This window comes from Macrobrachium rosenbergii, chromosome 1 (genome assembly GCF_040412425.1).
Source record: "Macrobrachium rosenbergii isolate ZJJX-2024 chromosome 1, ASM4041242v1, whole genome shotgun sequence".
NCBI classification, from domain to species: Eukaryota; Metazoa; Arthropoda; class Malacostraca; order Decapoda; family Palaemonidae; genus Macrobrachium; species Macrobrachium rosenbergii.
This window is the reverse complement of record NC_089741.1, coordinates 24,231,038-24,246,455: the sequence shown is the minus strand read 5'-3', so window position 1 is coordinate 24,246,455 and position 15,418 is coordinate 24,231,038. Positions and strand designations below refer to the sequence as shown.

At 35.1% G+C, this 15,418-nt stretch overlaps 1 protein-coding gene across 5 annotated transcripts in view; it reads right to left on the bottom strand.

Moving 5' to 3' along the window:
- LOC136842693 (constitutive coactivator of PPAR-gamma-like protein 1 homolog) overlaps window positions 1-15,418 on the bottom strand; it is a 100,400-nt gene that overhangs the window by 18,370 nt on the left and 66,612 nt on the right. For 4 of the 5 annotated variants that reach the window (XM_067110567.1, XM_067110479.1, XM_067110401.1 and 1 more), the window contains exons 15-19: window positions 13,461-13,575; window positions 8,007-8,198; window positions 7,292-7,508; window positions 4,988-5,106; window positions 1,634-1,726 (exon numbers count right to left, since the gene is read on the bottom strand). In XM_067110567.1, coding sequence (XP_066966668.1) covers window positions 1,634-1,726; window positions 4,988-5,106; window positions 7,292-7,508; window positions 8,007-8,198; window positions 13,461-13,575 — 736 coding nt within the window. The remainder of the gene's footprint in view (window positions 1-1,633; window positions 1,727-4,987; window positions 5,107-7,291; window positions 7,509-8,006; window positions 8,199-13,460; window positions 13,576-15,418) is intronic. The other variant, XM_067110732.1, reaches the window with a different exon arrangement.

Genomic DNA, 15,418 nt, shown 5'->3' with positions numbered 1-15,418 from the left:
ACGTAATACGATTCACTGTGAATACTAGTAACAACAAATACAAGGCCAACCATTTATAAGAAATATCTCAAAATATAAAAAGTAGCCAAACTGGTTTTGGTAGACAATGCCAGGTACCTGCACTCAAAATAGAAAACAAATGCAAGTCATATTTCAAGGTAACTGAAACAAACAGGGGTCTAACTTTGCGACATGTGCTCTTACCTGTTATGTTCTGTCCTCCATCACATACTGTGGGACCTTAGGATAACTTTTCTTAGCCAAGATGAACAGCCTGGAGTTACTACTTAATTCTACAGGTAGAACTTGAATATCCACTGTAGGTAAAACAAAGCCCTCTACACAAGACAGTAGACGAAAGAAATAGCAAAGTATGCTGTGGAATGGTCCTGTATGGGTTGCTACAAAGTCAGGTGCAAGACTCACTGATGACCAACCTGTAGCATATGAGTTACATTCCCACACAATACGCAAATCATGCTGCCCAATCTCATTATCCTTATCATATTTTTACATCATCGTTTCCCAGTTTAAGGTTACACATGAAATGAGTTTGCTCTGTCTTGTACACTTTATGGCTGAATTTCTATCTCACTGAGCAATCTCCAAAATGCAAACAGCAGTAGATCATCCACAATCATCATACTACAATTGCTGTCCCCACAATCAAGACTGCAGTCGTAGTCACGGCTGGGAGAAGCTGCTGAAAGATACTTGAAAATGGCTTTCCTGGCAAGATCAACTATACTGACTCAATGACCGTCACACATTGAAAATGGTAGCATACTTTGTACCATAAGCACGACTGAGTATGGGCAGCAGAGGCATCTCAATCTTAACCAGGAGTAGTATGATGTGATAAGGGTTCCCACATACAAGCAGCCCCCGATTAACGGCGATCGGGTTTTATGGCGTTTGTCTAGCAACGAAAATCGGCAATTTTCGGTGCCAAAAAATTGCAGATTTCCGCTTATCGACACCAATAATTGGGTATTGGCGCCAATACATACCTAACAGAGGCACTGATAACAGAAAATTGGCACTTTTCGATGCCAATAAACTCCAAAAATCACCGAAAAAGCTCCGAAAATCACTGATTTTCGGTTATCATCACACCCTCAGAAACGGAACCCCGCCAATAACTGGAGACTGCCTGTAATCAGAATACGCAATAAGATCATTAATGGGGTTGTGTTGAAGTAAACTTAACTTGAAATCTTTGTTCGTTTAACATCTCAATGCCTGAGCTTACCGCACCCCAAAATTAAGACATACTGAATAGCTAAAGCTAAACATCACAAGTAATTTTACAAAATACTAAATGAACCTCTTTACAATGCTAAAAATAGGAAAATATATTCTAGTTAAAAAATGAGTACCAATAATAATAATAAGTGCATAAATAAAAACTAAAAAATGCAGTATACATCGTGTAAATGACGATAGCCATTAAAATGAAAAACTGAAATCTCACAGATCAAAAAATACTACGTAATACCAATGCTACACAATGTAACTGTATCACCACTAACCACTAAAGCTGTACACAAAACAGATGAATGTCACTTTTAAGATTCAACAATATTTAAACTACCACTACAGTTTACAAGTATTTCTATGTAGTCAAACTCACCAGTACAGTGGGTCGGCCTCGAGTGCTACGAGCAAACCTTGGTTGTCCACGGCCCACCATGCTGCCTCCACCTTCCCTCACACCACTACCATACTGGTTAAAAGAAAATGTCAAGTATTTACAGATAGAAAACTAACTACGGAATAACCCTAAAGTGCTATACTACCTAAATCACAAAATTAATATGCTAAAGGAAAACTGGACAGTACTATACATAAGGCAATTAACTAACCCCAATTTAATAAATTACTGTGCAAAACTAATTAAGCAAGAAACTAATCCAGAACATAACATTCAGTAATACAACATAAATGGTACCATTACCATGACCCAACATGATACATTAACCAAAAATGTGTCTGCTGCTAAGCACACTAAATTTACATACATCTACATTAAAATTCTTAACCATATCTTGTGTGGAATAATATTCAAAAGCAATTTATTTCTACCACATACACCACTAGTAACAATATAGTAATTACATATACAGTCGACCCTTGTTAAACCAGACCCTGTTAATCCGGATATCGGATAAGACGGACACCGAAGAGGGTCAGTCGATTTAAAATACGTCATATTCGACCATGATTTAAGATAGTTACTTTTCCTCCGCTCGTTGCGTACCATTTTCCTTTTTATTTACCAAAGGTAAATAAAAAATTTTTCATTTATTTTTATAAAAAATTTTTCATTTATTTTTTTATTTTATATATAGTTCAGTATTTATACTGTACTGAACTGAAATGCTTTTAACTTGTAACCAATTTAACTTGCGCACAGTATGTACTGTCATTGAGAAACACTATTGTCTGGAAGGGTAGGAAGTATCGTAGCCAATCACTGAGCATTAACATTTTTACCTATCTGCTGCCTGACTGGCAACTACAGTACAATGCTTTGTATGTTTTTTAGAAGAGAAAAGACATGCCAATGGTAAACTTTATGAAGACAAAAGCTGAGTTACTAAACAATTTGTGTTTATGTGGCAAATGACATGAGAGAGAGAGAGAGAGAGAGAGAGAGAGAGAGAAAATTGCCAGTTCCCTCTATACAGCAAAATTCTGTCTGTTTACGTGGCAAATGACATGAGAGAGAGAGAGAGAGAGAGAGAGAGAAAATTGCCAGTTCCCTCTCTGCAGCATAATTCTACCCTCGAAAGATTAAAGAGAAGAATTTTGTTTTAAAGGTGTCAATGCAGCGTTAGTAAACATCTTCTGAAAAAAAAAATTGTTGATGAAGAATCTCTGAACCAACAATTTTGCACTCGTAATAAGAAGGAATTCATTCTATTCTTCATGTACAGTAATCAGTAAAATACATACTATGTACTATATTCAAAACACGTACTTATGCCATTGTCAGCTTCTCTGAGCAAAAGTTCTTTCTCAGACAGAATACAGCTAAAACTTGATTGGCTGCCTGGTTGCCATGGAGATCTGCTAGCCAATAACAGCCCTCTACTTCTGTTCTATTCAAAGACATACATCTTGATGGCACTAAGTTTGAACATTGCCATGATCATGATTATTTGACTGCTGATGGCAAAAATCACCCAATAATTTGCTTCATGAAAATAAGAATTCAACGATAATTTCAACTTTTAACATAGTGATATGAAAAACCCCACAACAGTCTGTCGTGGTGATGCGTCATCACTTGCCAATCCTATTCCCGGACCGTCCTCAGATTTACGACTGCAAACAGATGACGACATTAGTAACAATAAAAAACAATCCTCTCCATGATCGATATGATGAAATGTATTTTATAGTCTTACTTACAGTTAAATTTTACAAGTTGAATTACAATGATTTTGATCATGTATATTTTTGCGTTTTACGGAATGTTTTTGTTGAAAACAAAATGTGTTAGTGAACTTATGGTCTTAATTGTCCCACTATTTTATTACTGATGATCTTAATTATCTCACATTCATTTAACAGTATGTTAATATAAATAATATAAACTAAAATGTAAAAAATGAAAAAACATGAAAAAATGGAAAAAAATGTTTTTGCTGCAATAGCGATGTTTGATTATGCTCCTGACCCTACAGTTCATAAATCCAAAAAATTCCAAAAACCGAAACACATCTGGCCCCGAGGATTTCGGGTAAAGGATTGTGTACCTGTAATCTAAATTTCATTCTTACTTTTCATTTTAGAGACCACTTCTTTTTACTTGACAATTATGAGTTCATGTCTCAGCCTAGGATTAGCATATGCGGCTGAATTCTATCATTTTTATCATGTTTTATTCTTCATTTTTCATCTTTTACCATGAGCTTTAATTCAAATGTTTCTACATTGGTTTATGATTCATACTCTTTATAAAAATATTGAAATACAATATATTTATAGGTATATACGGTATATAGATATCCCCGGTTAAACCGAACTATCGGCTAAGACGGACACCCTGGCCCCCTATTAGTCTGCCTTAACGAGGGTCGGCTGTACGCAAATCTGGTAATTATCATTTCTGTTTCTGACAGCTTCTGTGAAACTGACTATATCATGTTTTACACAATAAGACAATGCTAATTTGAGTAGCTGATATCATATCATATAATGCATCATCAGCAAATTACTAACAATTTGTCACATTAACCAGATTACCATCAAACCGACTGCCAACAGCAAAAATTCATAAGTATTTGAAGATTTCAAAAGCTTCCGAATCATAAAAATTAAAAATTCATAAAGTATCTGAACATTTCAAAAGCTTCCAAATCATAAAAATAAAAAAAATTCAAAAAGTATTTGAACATTTCAAAAGCTTCCAAATCATAAAAATATCTCATTAAAAAATCCTGCAACTACCAACTACATTTTGCAGTCTATCATACCTTACTATTTTACATCAATCATTATCCTCCAAGAGATAATTCCCTACATAAAAGATTCAAAGTAACAATGTAAATAGGAGCTACATGCACACACCAATTATCTCTTCTTTAAGTTTATGTCTAGAACTACAATCAAATTATTAAAACTGATAATTTATATCCCGATTCTCTTTCAAGGTGGGAAATACTCAAAAAACAAAATATAAATTTTCCAAACAATGAGATCACGTGCAACCACTAAAAACCTTACTTTATACACCTGAAAAGTAGTCACCTGAAAACTAAAATCATAACACTTAATCCCCAAGCTATTTCTAAATAGTACAAAAAAAATAGCATAAGGGTACTACTACCTACAAACAAAAATCTTACAAATCTTACTTCAACTTTAAAGACTACAAGAAACTTTACAATACCATTTTCATCTACAAAATAATCACAAGTGCTTAAAAATTCAGCTACTGTCAGTGTAGATTTTTCAACGTGGATGCAATTCAACTTACCGGATACCTGGCTCCTCTGGGTCTACCAGATGACCCGTAGTTTGGACCCCAAGAACCTACTACCACACCAGCAACCTGCAACTGGCCCCCTCGTGAAAACATCCTCCTCATACCATTACCTAATATAAATGTAAAATTAAAATGCTCAGTTAATCCTGAAAATTATTCTTCTTCACACAAGATGCAATAATTTCTTTAATAAAGGTCCTCCAATTCTAAAACAAACAAAGCATAGCTGACACACGATATCTTTACTTCGCAGAAATTAAATGACTATGGAGTCATTCTTAACCAACCAAGGATATTCAGGAAAACACAAACATGCTGGAAATGTGATTGATTTCTGAAAAGTTTACAATGGAATAATCTAAAACACCAAATACATTGCAATGTTAGGAACAACTCTCAATTAAAGAGTTGCCAGTTTAATACACTGCTGCATATTACATGAATTACAACTGTTTTTTTGAATTTCCATGTTTTAAAATGTTTGCATAATACTTGTAAAACTACACACTTGGGATTTATGTACATTAGTGTAGTATCCATCTATGATTATATGACCTGTTAGGTAGTTAAACTATACTTGAATGACAGCCACAAGAGAAATGAAAATCATCTTCACCTTCAAAATGTGGTTTAATGAAACAGCAACATTAACACTAAACTAACACTAGGTTCACCCAAAGGATTTGTTCATAAATGAGAAATGAACAAGAAAAAGGAGAAGATACCCAAAGAAATGCATAAACCATAAAAGGCTCAAAGCAATACACCTGGAGGCCAAAGGGCCATGGCTAAGAACCTTTATTACCTTGTCACTTTTACAGTACCCATGCTGGCATAAAGAAAGCCTAAATTTTAATATGTTCAACATGCTTCCTTTGGGAAGCATGAAAATGCTTTCCATCTCTCATCTTCCTGCATCCCCTCAGCTGCTCACAGGTGCTAGCTAAGGTGTGCCTTGGATTGTGCCTTGTACGGACAGTCTGCATCATAATTTCACACATGAAAATGAATTTAGCACCGAAAAATGTGCAGTTGTGAATACAGTATATTAAAATGAAAGACCCCCACAGTAAAGGAATCCAATCCTCAGATCAGAGAATATTCCATCAAGGATACAGAAGAGACTGGTTAAAAGTACCTAGAAATCCTGAGGCTGACAATCTCAGCAGAATGGATTACCTCTCCAGGATTAGGGTGGTACTGTAGTCTAAGCTCAAAGGTGAAAACATTGAAAGTCAGTCTTTAAATGGGTTCTGCCAGTGGTAAGATTACATGGAGAAACAGTAAACTTGTCAAATGAAGACAAAAAACATGGACAGAAAAACAAGATTACTTATAAACATCGATAAGACACTAATTCCCAGAGAAAGCGTGGCATGGCTCTACTTTTAAAGAGGAAAAGGAGGAAGAGGGATGCAAGTGTGGAGGGTTGTACATTAAGCACAATGAAGATGAGTGGTTGACAACAGATCAGAATTAAAAATTTATTGCTGTCGATGAAGAGCCTGAAAAGTTTATGTAAAGAATCACTAGCCACAGGTAAGAAATAAGGGAATACAAACAAATGTATGGCCAAGGATAGAGGCAGACTCAGGATGTAGCTGGAAATGGCACTTGGCAATGGCTGACTAGGGGAGAGGGGAGGCCCTCAAGAAGACAGAAGGCATGTTGAAGGATACAGAAGACCAAGCACTGCATACACGTTACATACAAAATAAAATAAGAATGAAAAAATCAAAGTACTCTGAGAATATGTTGTAATAACTAACCATGTAATACAGGCTCAAGATCTGCTGCCAAAAATAAGGAGATATGGCAAGATCAAGTGGAAATTATACCTATAATCCTGGGAGCAGTAAGCACATAATCCCAGAGAACCTCAAGGAGGAACCTGGAGAGGACTGCATACACAAACCTTAAAATTGGGCATGCTCCAGAAAAGTTTAGTGTTGGTTACAGGAAGGATAATTATGAGTGCAGGCATCAAGATCAAAACAGTACGTTAATCTTGAGCTTGATTACTTATGTATGGTGCCTTCAAAGATCTCACCAAGTGTCCCTTTTCATATACACTCAGAAGTGCCTTAAAGTATCTCCCCTGGATTTCAAATTAAGATTATTAGATACATGGTCACACTTGAAAATCACTGCTTTACAGCAAGAGTTCTTTCATAATTTCCATGACAGCTATCTTTCTGGAAAAAGGTTCCAAGTAAAAACTACCACAAATAAGCTGACTGATGAAAATGCTGGCATGCATCTCATTAAGGAATAAGCAGCTAATCATATTCTAACCTTGATGTAGTGTGCGTGGGGCCCCCTGCCCTCTTCCTTGACCATTATGTTGAGCAAATCCTGGTGGGTAAGGAGGATGAGGATTCATTTTGTGATTATTAACTCCCCCTGGCATTTGGGGAAGAAGAGGATGAGCAAATTCAACTCGCAGACCTTCTAATACTGCCTGCCGACAACGCTCCACTTTAGCCACCAAATCTATTTCTCCCTCACACACCTGGTAATGAAAATATTTAGTTGCAATGATATACACTATATTTAGAAAATTCTTAATATTTTTCAATTACAGTATATATCCAGAAACCAGCTTTTCACAAATTATCAATTACAAGAGTTACTGATTAACTTCAAAACTAAGTTAATACTATTCAAAATGTACTCCAAATGTACTGCACTGTAAGCCTAATTGTGAAAAATACTGATGGCCAAACACGTATAAAGAAGCAAATTAAAAATTCAAAAGTATTTCCTACTAAATTTGCAAGCAACCATCCTACATAGCAAATGTTGAAAACATTTACCTAACACCTGAATGAACAATGTCTCATAGGATCAGGTTTCAACAGCAAGTTAACAAACTCTTCAGTTAAATACATACTGTACTGTATTGATAATTGTATGAATGATCTCCCATCTAGCTTACACACTGCATTTAAAGTTAATAAATCCACTGCAATTCCATAAAAATGTAATTCATTCCTTTAATTACAGTTACCTCTAAAAGTGATCTTGCACAATTAGCCCTGATAAGTTTTGCATGGAAAAGCTTTCCATCAAAATACAACCATGGACAGCACATCAACCATGGGACAGGGGCTCCACAGGCATCATTTGCGAATAATGCTGTTTCTACCCCCATCATGAAGAGAGCTGCAAGTTGGGCACCCCGACCAGTCACTAAGGGAAGCTGAAAGTGAGGAAAAAAAAGGGGGATCAAATACACTATTATAAACTATTAGTAGTAGATGCCTACGGGGCAAATTTTCAGTTTAACTAAATCTGAGTAACACTGATACACAAAAGAAGGAACAAAAGGGCAAGGCTTTTTCTAAAGATTCATAAAAAACCAAGGCAATTACATAATCTACCTATTCCACGTAAACCTACTTAATAATAGTAAAATAAAGCCATGTATTTGGGGTCTCACGATTCACGGACTCATTTATTTGTGGATTTCTCTATGGAACATATACACGCGTTATTTGCTGAAAATTCACCGTTTGCAGTATTTTTCACTGAGAAATATTCACTAATTACTATATTTTCATGTCATTTTCATGACTAAATGCACTTTTTTGTGATAAAACTATTAAAATACTCAGGTACCCAGGTAGTGCTTGAGTTACGATAATTGGCCTTACGATAATTCAATTTTGCGATGGGGTAACCAATTGATAGATACGACAACATTTATAAAATGTTTTTAAATTTCGCGCAGGCGCAGGCAGCAGCGTACAATCAGGCTGCGAGAGAGACCAAATTACAATAGACCAACTTTTTTTCCTCCATCTCTTTATCCCATCTTCTAGTTAAAAAAGTAAAAGAGAATGATAATTGTTAGTAACGTTATACTCTTGCGTAAATGCGTACAGCCATAAACAACCGAACGAGAAACTGTTGTTTTGCTTATAACTGAATCGGATAACAACAGCCGTTTTGCTTGTATTTCAACCATCGTACAGTAGTAAACAATGACCGTAGTTATAGTACAAATGACGTTAAGTAGAGAAGGACTGATATATTTTTACATTATACCCTTATTCTGTATGGATAAAAGATCAGCAAGGAAATATACTGCTAAATTTAAGCTGCAAGTTGTAGCTGAACCTGAGAAAACACTGTTCTAGCTGCTAATGACTATAAATTATCCTGCATTGGCAACATGGATGAAACTCGACCATAATTAAAATTGGAGAGAAAGTATTTTAATCAAACTATTGGGCATGAAATAAAACATATTACTGCTATTTTTACGCCAATTAACGATAAATATATAAAGCTTGTATTATGACGAAATCAAGTGAAAATTGTCAAAGGAATCTTGAATTTTTTTTTTTACACAAAACAAACATGCCCCCAAACAGCCAACATCATCTATTAACAAAAAAATAGATAAATTAATTTCACAACGAGATTTATTTAATTTAAGTTATATTTCGACTTAAAAATACTTCGTATAACAAAAAAAAACCTTGCCCCATATAAATAAAGTATCTAGAGATTTATTTACGCTAACTATAAGCAAGAAAAGTGCTCTGAACTGAGTTAAATACGGCGAAATAAACTTACCACATAATCGATTTCCAAACCAAAACATTGATCGCAATTTATATAAGAATATATGCAATATTATTGGATACAGTGAATTAAAGCATAACATTTTAAAAGATCCATGGAAAAGATGCATATTCGTTATGTTGTTGTCTGTATAATATATTATGTGAATACAGAGTGCAGTAAAATGTAGGCTAGGCTACCGTATATATATATATGATAGACCATAGCGTAGGCTAAGCTAATTCTTGTTTGTTATTCAATTTCTCTTTGTATTGAATTATCGTAAGTCACTCTGCATGAACCTCCCGAATTAGCTGATATTAATAATTACTATACCGTGTATGTATAGAGTATACTTTATAGTGTAGGCTAGGCTACCATATACGGTATGTATACATGGTACTAAATACCCTAGTGCAGGCTAGGCTATATTCGAGATATGTTTTTCCAGCAAACAATGGGTTTTTTGGAACCTAACCCCATCGTAAGTAGGATAATACTTTTGAACTACCAAAATAGGCAGTTCTAAGTGTTTTTAAAAGGGCTCTAAGTATTCGCGTGTGTGTGTGTGTGTGTGTGTGTGTGTGTGTGTGTGTGTGTGTGTGTGTGTGTGTGTGTGTGTTTTATGCATCCTCCACGAATACAGGGGGTTTAATGTAATTCTTTTTATTACCTAAAAATTAGTTTAACCAGACAACTTGGTTTTAACATATTTAAATTTCAAATGGCTGGGTTAGGTCTTAACAAAATATGGTCAACAGTATGCACCCTCCTTAGAGCTTATTCCATCTATCACAGACCTTGACGTTACTGTTCTCTTAACATCTTCACTGCATGTAAATCTGACGGAGCTCCTGTAACTGTACACAGTCGTTCCCCGGTATTTGTGGGGGATGCGTACCAACCACACCCACCCGCGAATACAGAAAATCCCCGAATACCTAAACCCCCTCTAAAAATGCTTATAACTGCCTGTTTTAATAGTTCAAACACCAAATGTATACCTTACACTATCATCCTACGACAAATATACCTTAAACTATCATCTAAAACACTTTAATATCATTCAAAAATTTCAACCTTCGGTCAACTTTGACTCGACCGAAATGGTAAAAAAACGCAATTGTAAGCTAAAACTCTTACATTCTAGTAACATTCAATCATTTACCGTCATTTTGCAACAAATTGGAAGTCTCTAGCACAATATTTCGATTTATGCTGAATTTTTGAAAAAAACTTTTTCCCTACATCCGCGCAGTAACTCGGCCGAAAATTTCAGAAATTCTTTCGTCATTTTGTCGTAATTTTTGCACCATTTTATATTAGCCGTTACATGAAGTTTTATACATGAAAATGTGCGCAATTTCATGTAAAATACAACAAAAAACAATCCATGGTTGTAGCTTTTATCAGTTTGGAAATATTTTCATATAAATCACGGTAAGTGCCAAAATTTCAACCTTCGGTCAACTTTGACTCGACCGAAGTGATAAAAAAACGCAATTGTAAGCTAAAACTCTTACATTCTAGTAATATTCAATAATGTACCTTCATTTTGCAACACATTGGAAGTCTCTAGCACAATATTTTGATTTATGCTGAATTTTTGAAAAAAATTTTTCCTTACGTCCGCGTGCGGTAACTCTGCCGAACATCTCAGAAATTCTTTCGTCACTTTGTCGTAATGTTTGCACCGTTTTATATTAGTTACATAAAGTTTTATATATGAAAATGTGTGCAATTTCATGTAGAATACAACAAAAAATAACTCACGGTTGTAGCTTTTATCAGTTTTGAAATATTTTCAAATAAATCACGATGTGCCAAAATTTCAACCTTCGGTCAACTTTGACTCGACCCAAATGGTCGAAAAACGCAATTGTAAGCTAAAACTCTTACATTCTAGTAATATTCAATCATTTACCTTCATTTGGCAACAAATTGGAAGTCTCTAGCACAATATTTCGATTTATGCTGAATTTTTAAAAAAAAAACTTTTTCCTTATGTCCGCGCGCGCGGTAACTCGGCCAAACATCTCAGAAATTCTTTCGTCACTTTGTCATAATGTTTGCACCATTTTATATTAGTCGTTACACAAAGTTTTATATATGAAAATGTGTGCAATTTCATGTAGAATACAACAAAAAAGTAACTCATGGTTGTAGCTTTTATCAGTTTTGAAATATTTTCATATAAATCACGATAAGTGCCAAAATTTCAACCTTCGGTCAACTTTGACTCGACCGAAATGGTCAAAAAACGCAATTGTAAGGTAAAACACTTACAGTCTAGCAATATTCAATCAATTACCTTCATTTTGCAACAAACGGGAAGTCTCTAGCACAATATTTCGATTTATGGTGAATTTTTGAAAAAAACTTTTTTTTACGTCCGCACGTTACGGATTCATGCATCATTTTGTGATAATATTTTCTCTGTGTTGCTTTAATCGTTTTACAATTTGTTATATACCAAAATCATCGCAATTTAGTGTACAATACAAAAAAAAAAAATAACTCATTAGCTTTAACCGTTTTGCCACAGCGTGATTTGTAAACAATTATATATGAAATTTTTTTTTGCGCTGTCATATATTTCAATATTTATATATGATATTTTTTTTCACTTCTGATGGCTGCATACTAAACTTCAGGCAATAACAAAAAAAGGAGCCAAAAATGAACTCTTAATCTTAAAAACTAAGCGTGCTGTGATTTTTTGAAAAAAACTTTTTTTCCGCTTCGGCGCTACCTCCTGAACGCCGCCAGCATACGGCGGACACTTTTGTAAATAGAAGCTCGGCGTTTAAGGGTTAATAATTGGAAATTAGTAAAAAAAAATCATCATGAAAAATGTATTTAGTTATGAAAATAACATGAAAATACAGTAATTAGTGAATATTTCTCAGCGAAAAAATCCGCGAATTGCTGAATTTTTCACAAATAATTTGGGGATAAATTCCACAGAAAAATCTGCAAATAGCTGAAACCATGAATCCTGAACAGCATAGGCAGCGGTCAAATGTATAAGGTAGTGAAGGTTGAGCTTATAAAAGCCTTAGACCACAGACTGGTCCCTAGTTTTACTTTACCCAGTTAAAGGTTGTTATTTCTTGTGACCTCTTTCTTAAGCTGTCACATGGGGAAAAAAAATCAACGGGTTTTCTGCAGGTAATAAACAACACAAGGGAAGGTCATCTTTGTTATTCGTGAAAGCAACAGGGGAAGGGATGGTTGAGAATACAGTGGAACAGTACTGGTAACTCGTTTGGTTTTACTATGAAGTCAGGTGCAGAAGTTATGCCCTCAGAAAGACTCAACTAAGCCCATCATGGATCAAGTTTCTTATGACCTCTTTCAGTTGTCCCGTCGAAATTTAACAATAAGGAACATGATTTTGGGTACCTACTTACACTGCTCCATGGAAAATAAAAGTAGGGAAGATGATTTTTGGGTAGTCATGAGACTACAATTCTTTCCCATCTTTTAACCTAAACACCTTTAAGTCTGGGAACAATAAAGACCACAATAGGCATATACAATATAGTGTATGACTAATGGGGATGTGATGCAACATATGAAGTTTACACTCACACAATTAATTAGCTTTTTGTAAAATTACTATTACATAGTATCCCAAAATATCTTTCTGTTACTTTGAACAATGGCTGATCATAGCTATAACAAAAGTTGACCTTTTGAATTATGAAGGAATAAATGAAAAAACTTCAACTGTTCCTTTCTTTTAAGCTTCTCACACACATCAGAACTAAAACTGCGTGATGCATTTAAAAAACTGAATAAAAATTAACCTTACCCATAACAATAGATAAGCTGGATGTACAACAGCACCCTACCAAACAAAGTGATACATTACAAACGTCCAACATACCTGCAATTCTTGTAAATAATGAGCATTGGTGAGATCAGGTGAAAATGCAGTCACAAGAAAGGCATCGAGCTCCTGCTTCCTTAAAACTGGACCAGAGGGACTGCTCATTATATATCTGAAGGCAAACAAAAATACACATTTTGATTTCTCTTGTTAACCCTTTTTATAACAAGCAAAGGCTAACTTCTAAGTTTAGAGGCTCAAAACAAAAGACATAATAAATGCATAATACTAAAAGATTTTCCCTAATTGCCTAAAAATCTTACAACCCTTGCCTTTTTGTGTAGTAAGACAGACAAACAAATTAAAACTATCATAAAAAGGTAAATAAATACACAAGAGTGTAAAGGAAAAATAGTAGCCCCAAACCCTACCAAAGGCAGCGACATACCTGATAATAGCGATGTAAGGAAAAACAGAACCAGAGAGTGAGCTCTTGACAAGCAGAGGTTGTTACATTACTTACAGCAATACACATATCAACACTGTGCATGATCCCTATCAATTAAATTTTGTCCATTTCTTATCCCTTCTTGTTAGAATAATAATTCAAGATACAAAATAAATCATTGGTATATCATTAAAATAAAAGTACTCCTACCACTAAAACAACATTGCATCATCACCATAAGTTAAATATAGCATGATGAAAGTTAAAGCAAATGCCTCATTGTCTTATTACAGTACTACTACTACTATAAAGAAGGCAATACTAATAGTGCTAATGCAGGTTTATACCTTAGCAGTCACAAGCCCAAAATACTACCTGTGACACGAAAACAAGCAAGGCTACAAGGCAACCTTGCATCAAACTACTTTCTACAGGCCACTGCCATATCATATGCTTTCCTTATATATACATACAAACTGAAGCGGGTACCACTCACAAGTGTAAACTTAAATATATACTATATGTAATTGTATATACAGTAATCCCTCAATTATCTGATTTCACCACATCTGAAGCTTTACATTATCCAGACACAATCAGACCTCATGAACCAAAAATAGATAGATAGACAAATATACTACTTACACTCACAAACAGGCTGAGAGAGGGTGGGGGGAGTCAGATGGCTGGTCATGATGGGAAATAAGTATGCTGAGAAGGGGTTGCTGGGAAAGAAGTTTCCTAGGCTGGGGGTGGGAATGCAGTGTGGGATGGGTGAAGATCAATAGGCAGGTGTTTGACGCTGTCAGAGCTTTTTTGTTTTATGTATAAAACATTTATACTTTTTCCACATTTTATTAAAGGATATTACAGTGCTGTACTCTAACTTGCGATCAAACAATCATGCACAATGCAAAAAAAAAAAGAGAGGAGAGAGAGAGAGAGAGAGAGAGAGAGAGAGAGAGAGAGAGAGAGAGAGAGAGAGAGAGAGAGAGAGAGCAGCACTAAAAACACCCTACTGTACATATGTACAGCCTGTAACACATTTATGTTTTCTCACATTTTATTACAGGATATTACCGTACTGTAACTTTTACTAAAATACAGTAATCATGCACAACAGAGAGAGAGAGAGAGAGAGAGAGAGAGAGAGAGAGAGAGAGAGAGAGAGAGAGAGAGAGAGAGAGAGAGAGAAACAACCAATAACATGACACGAAACACACATTTAAACATACACAGCCAATAACAAACAAACAAACACACACACACACACACCAACCTTGCCTTTTTCCTATATCATTTCTCATTTTTCATTTCTTGGTGTTTTATCATACAGTAATTTTCACTGCATACATTGACAAATACTCAAAAAAATTAAATACCAATGAAAATGACAAAGCAAAAGGACAGAGACTGAGTGAGCTTTCGCAATTCTTATTGGCTTAAAAGCATGTCACCATACGTTACTTTTTCAATCGCTTTTGGTTGGCTGATACAGATACATCATCAGTTCAATAGTGTATCGTAGAGGGTGTGTGGGTAGACTGCACTCATGTTTTTTTGTAAG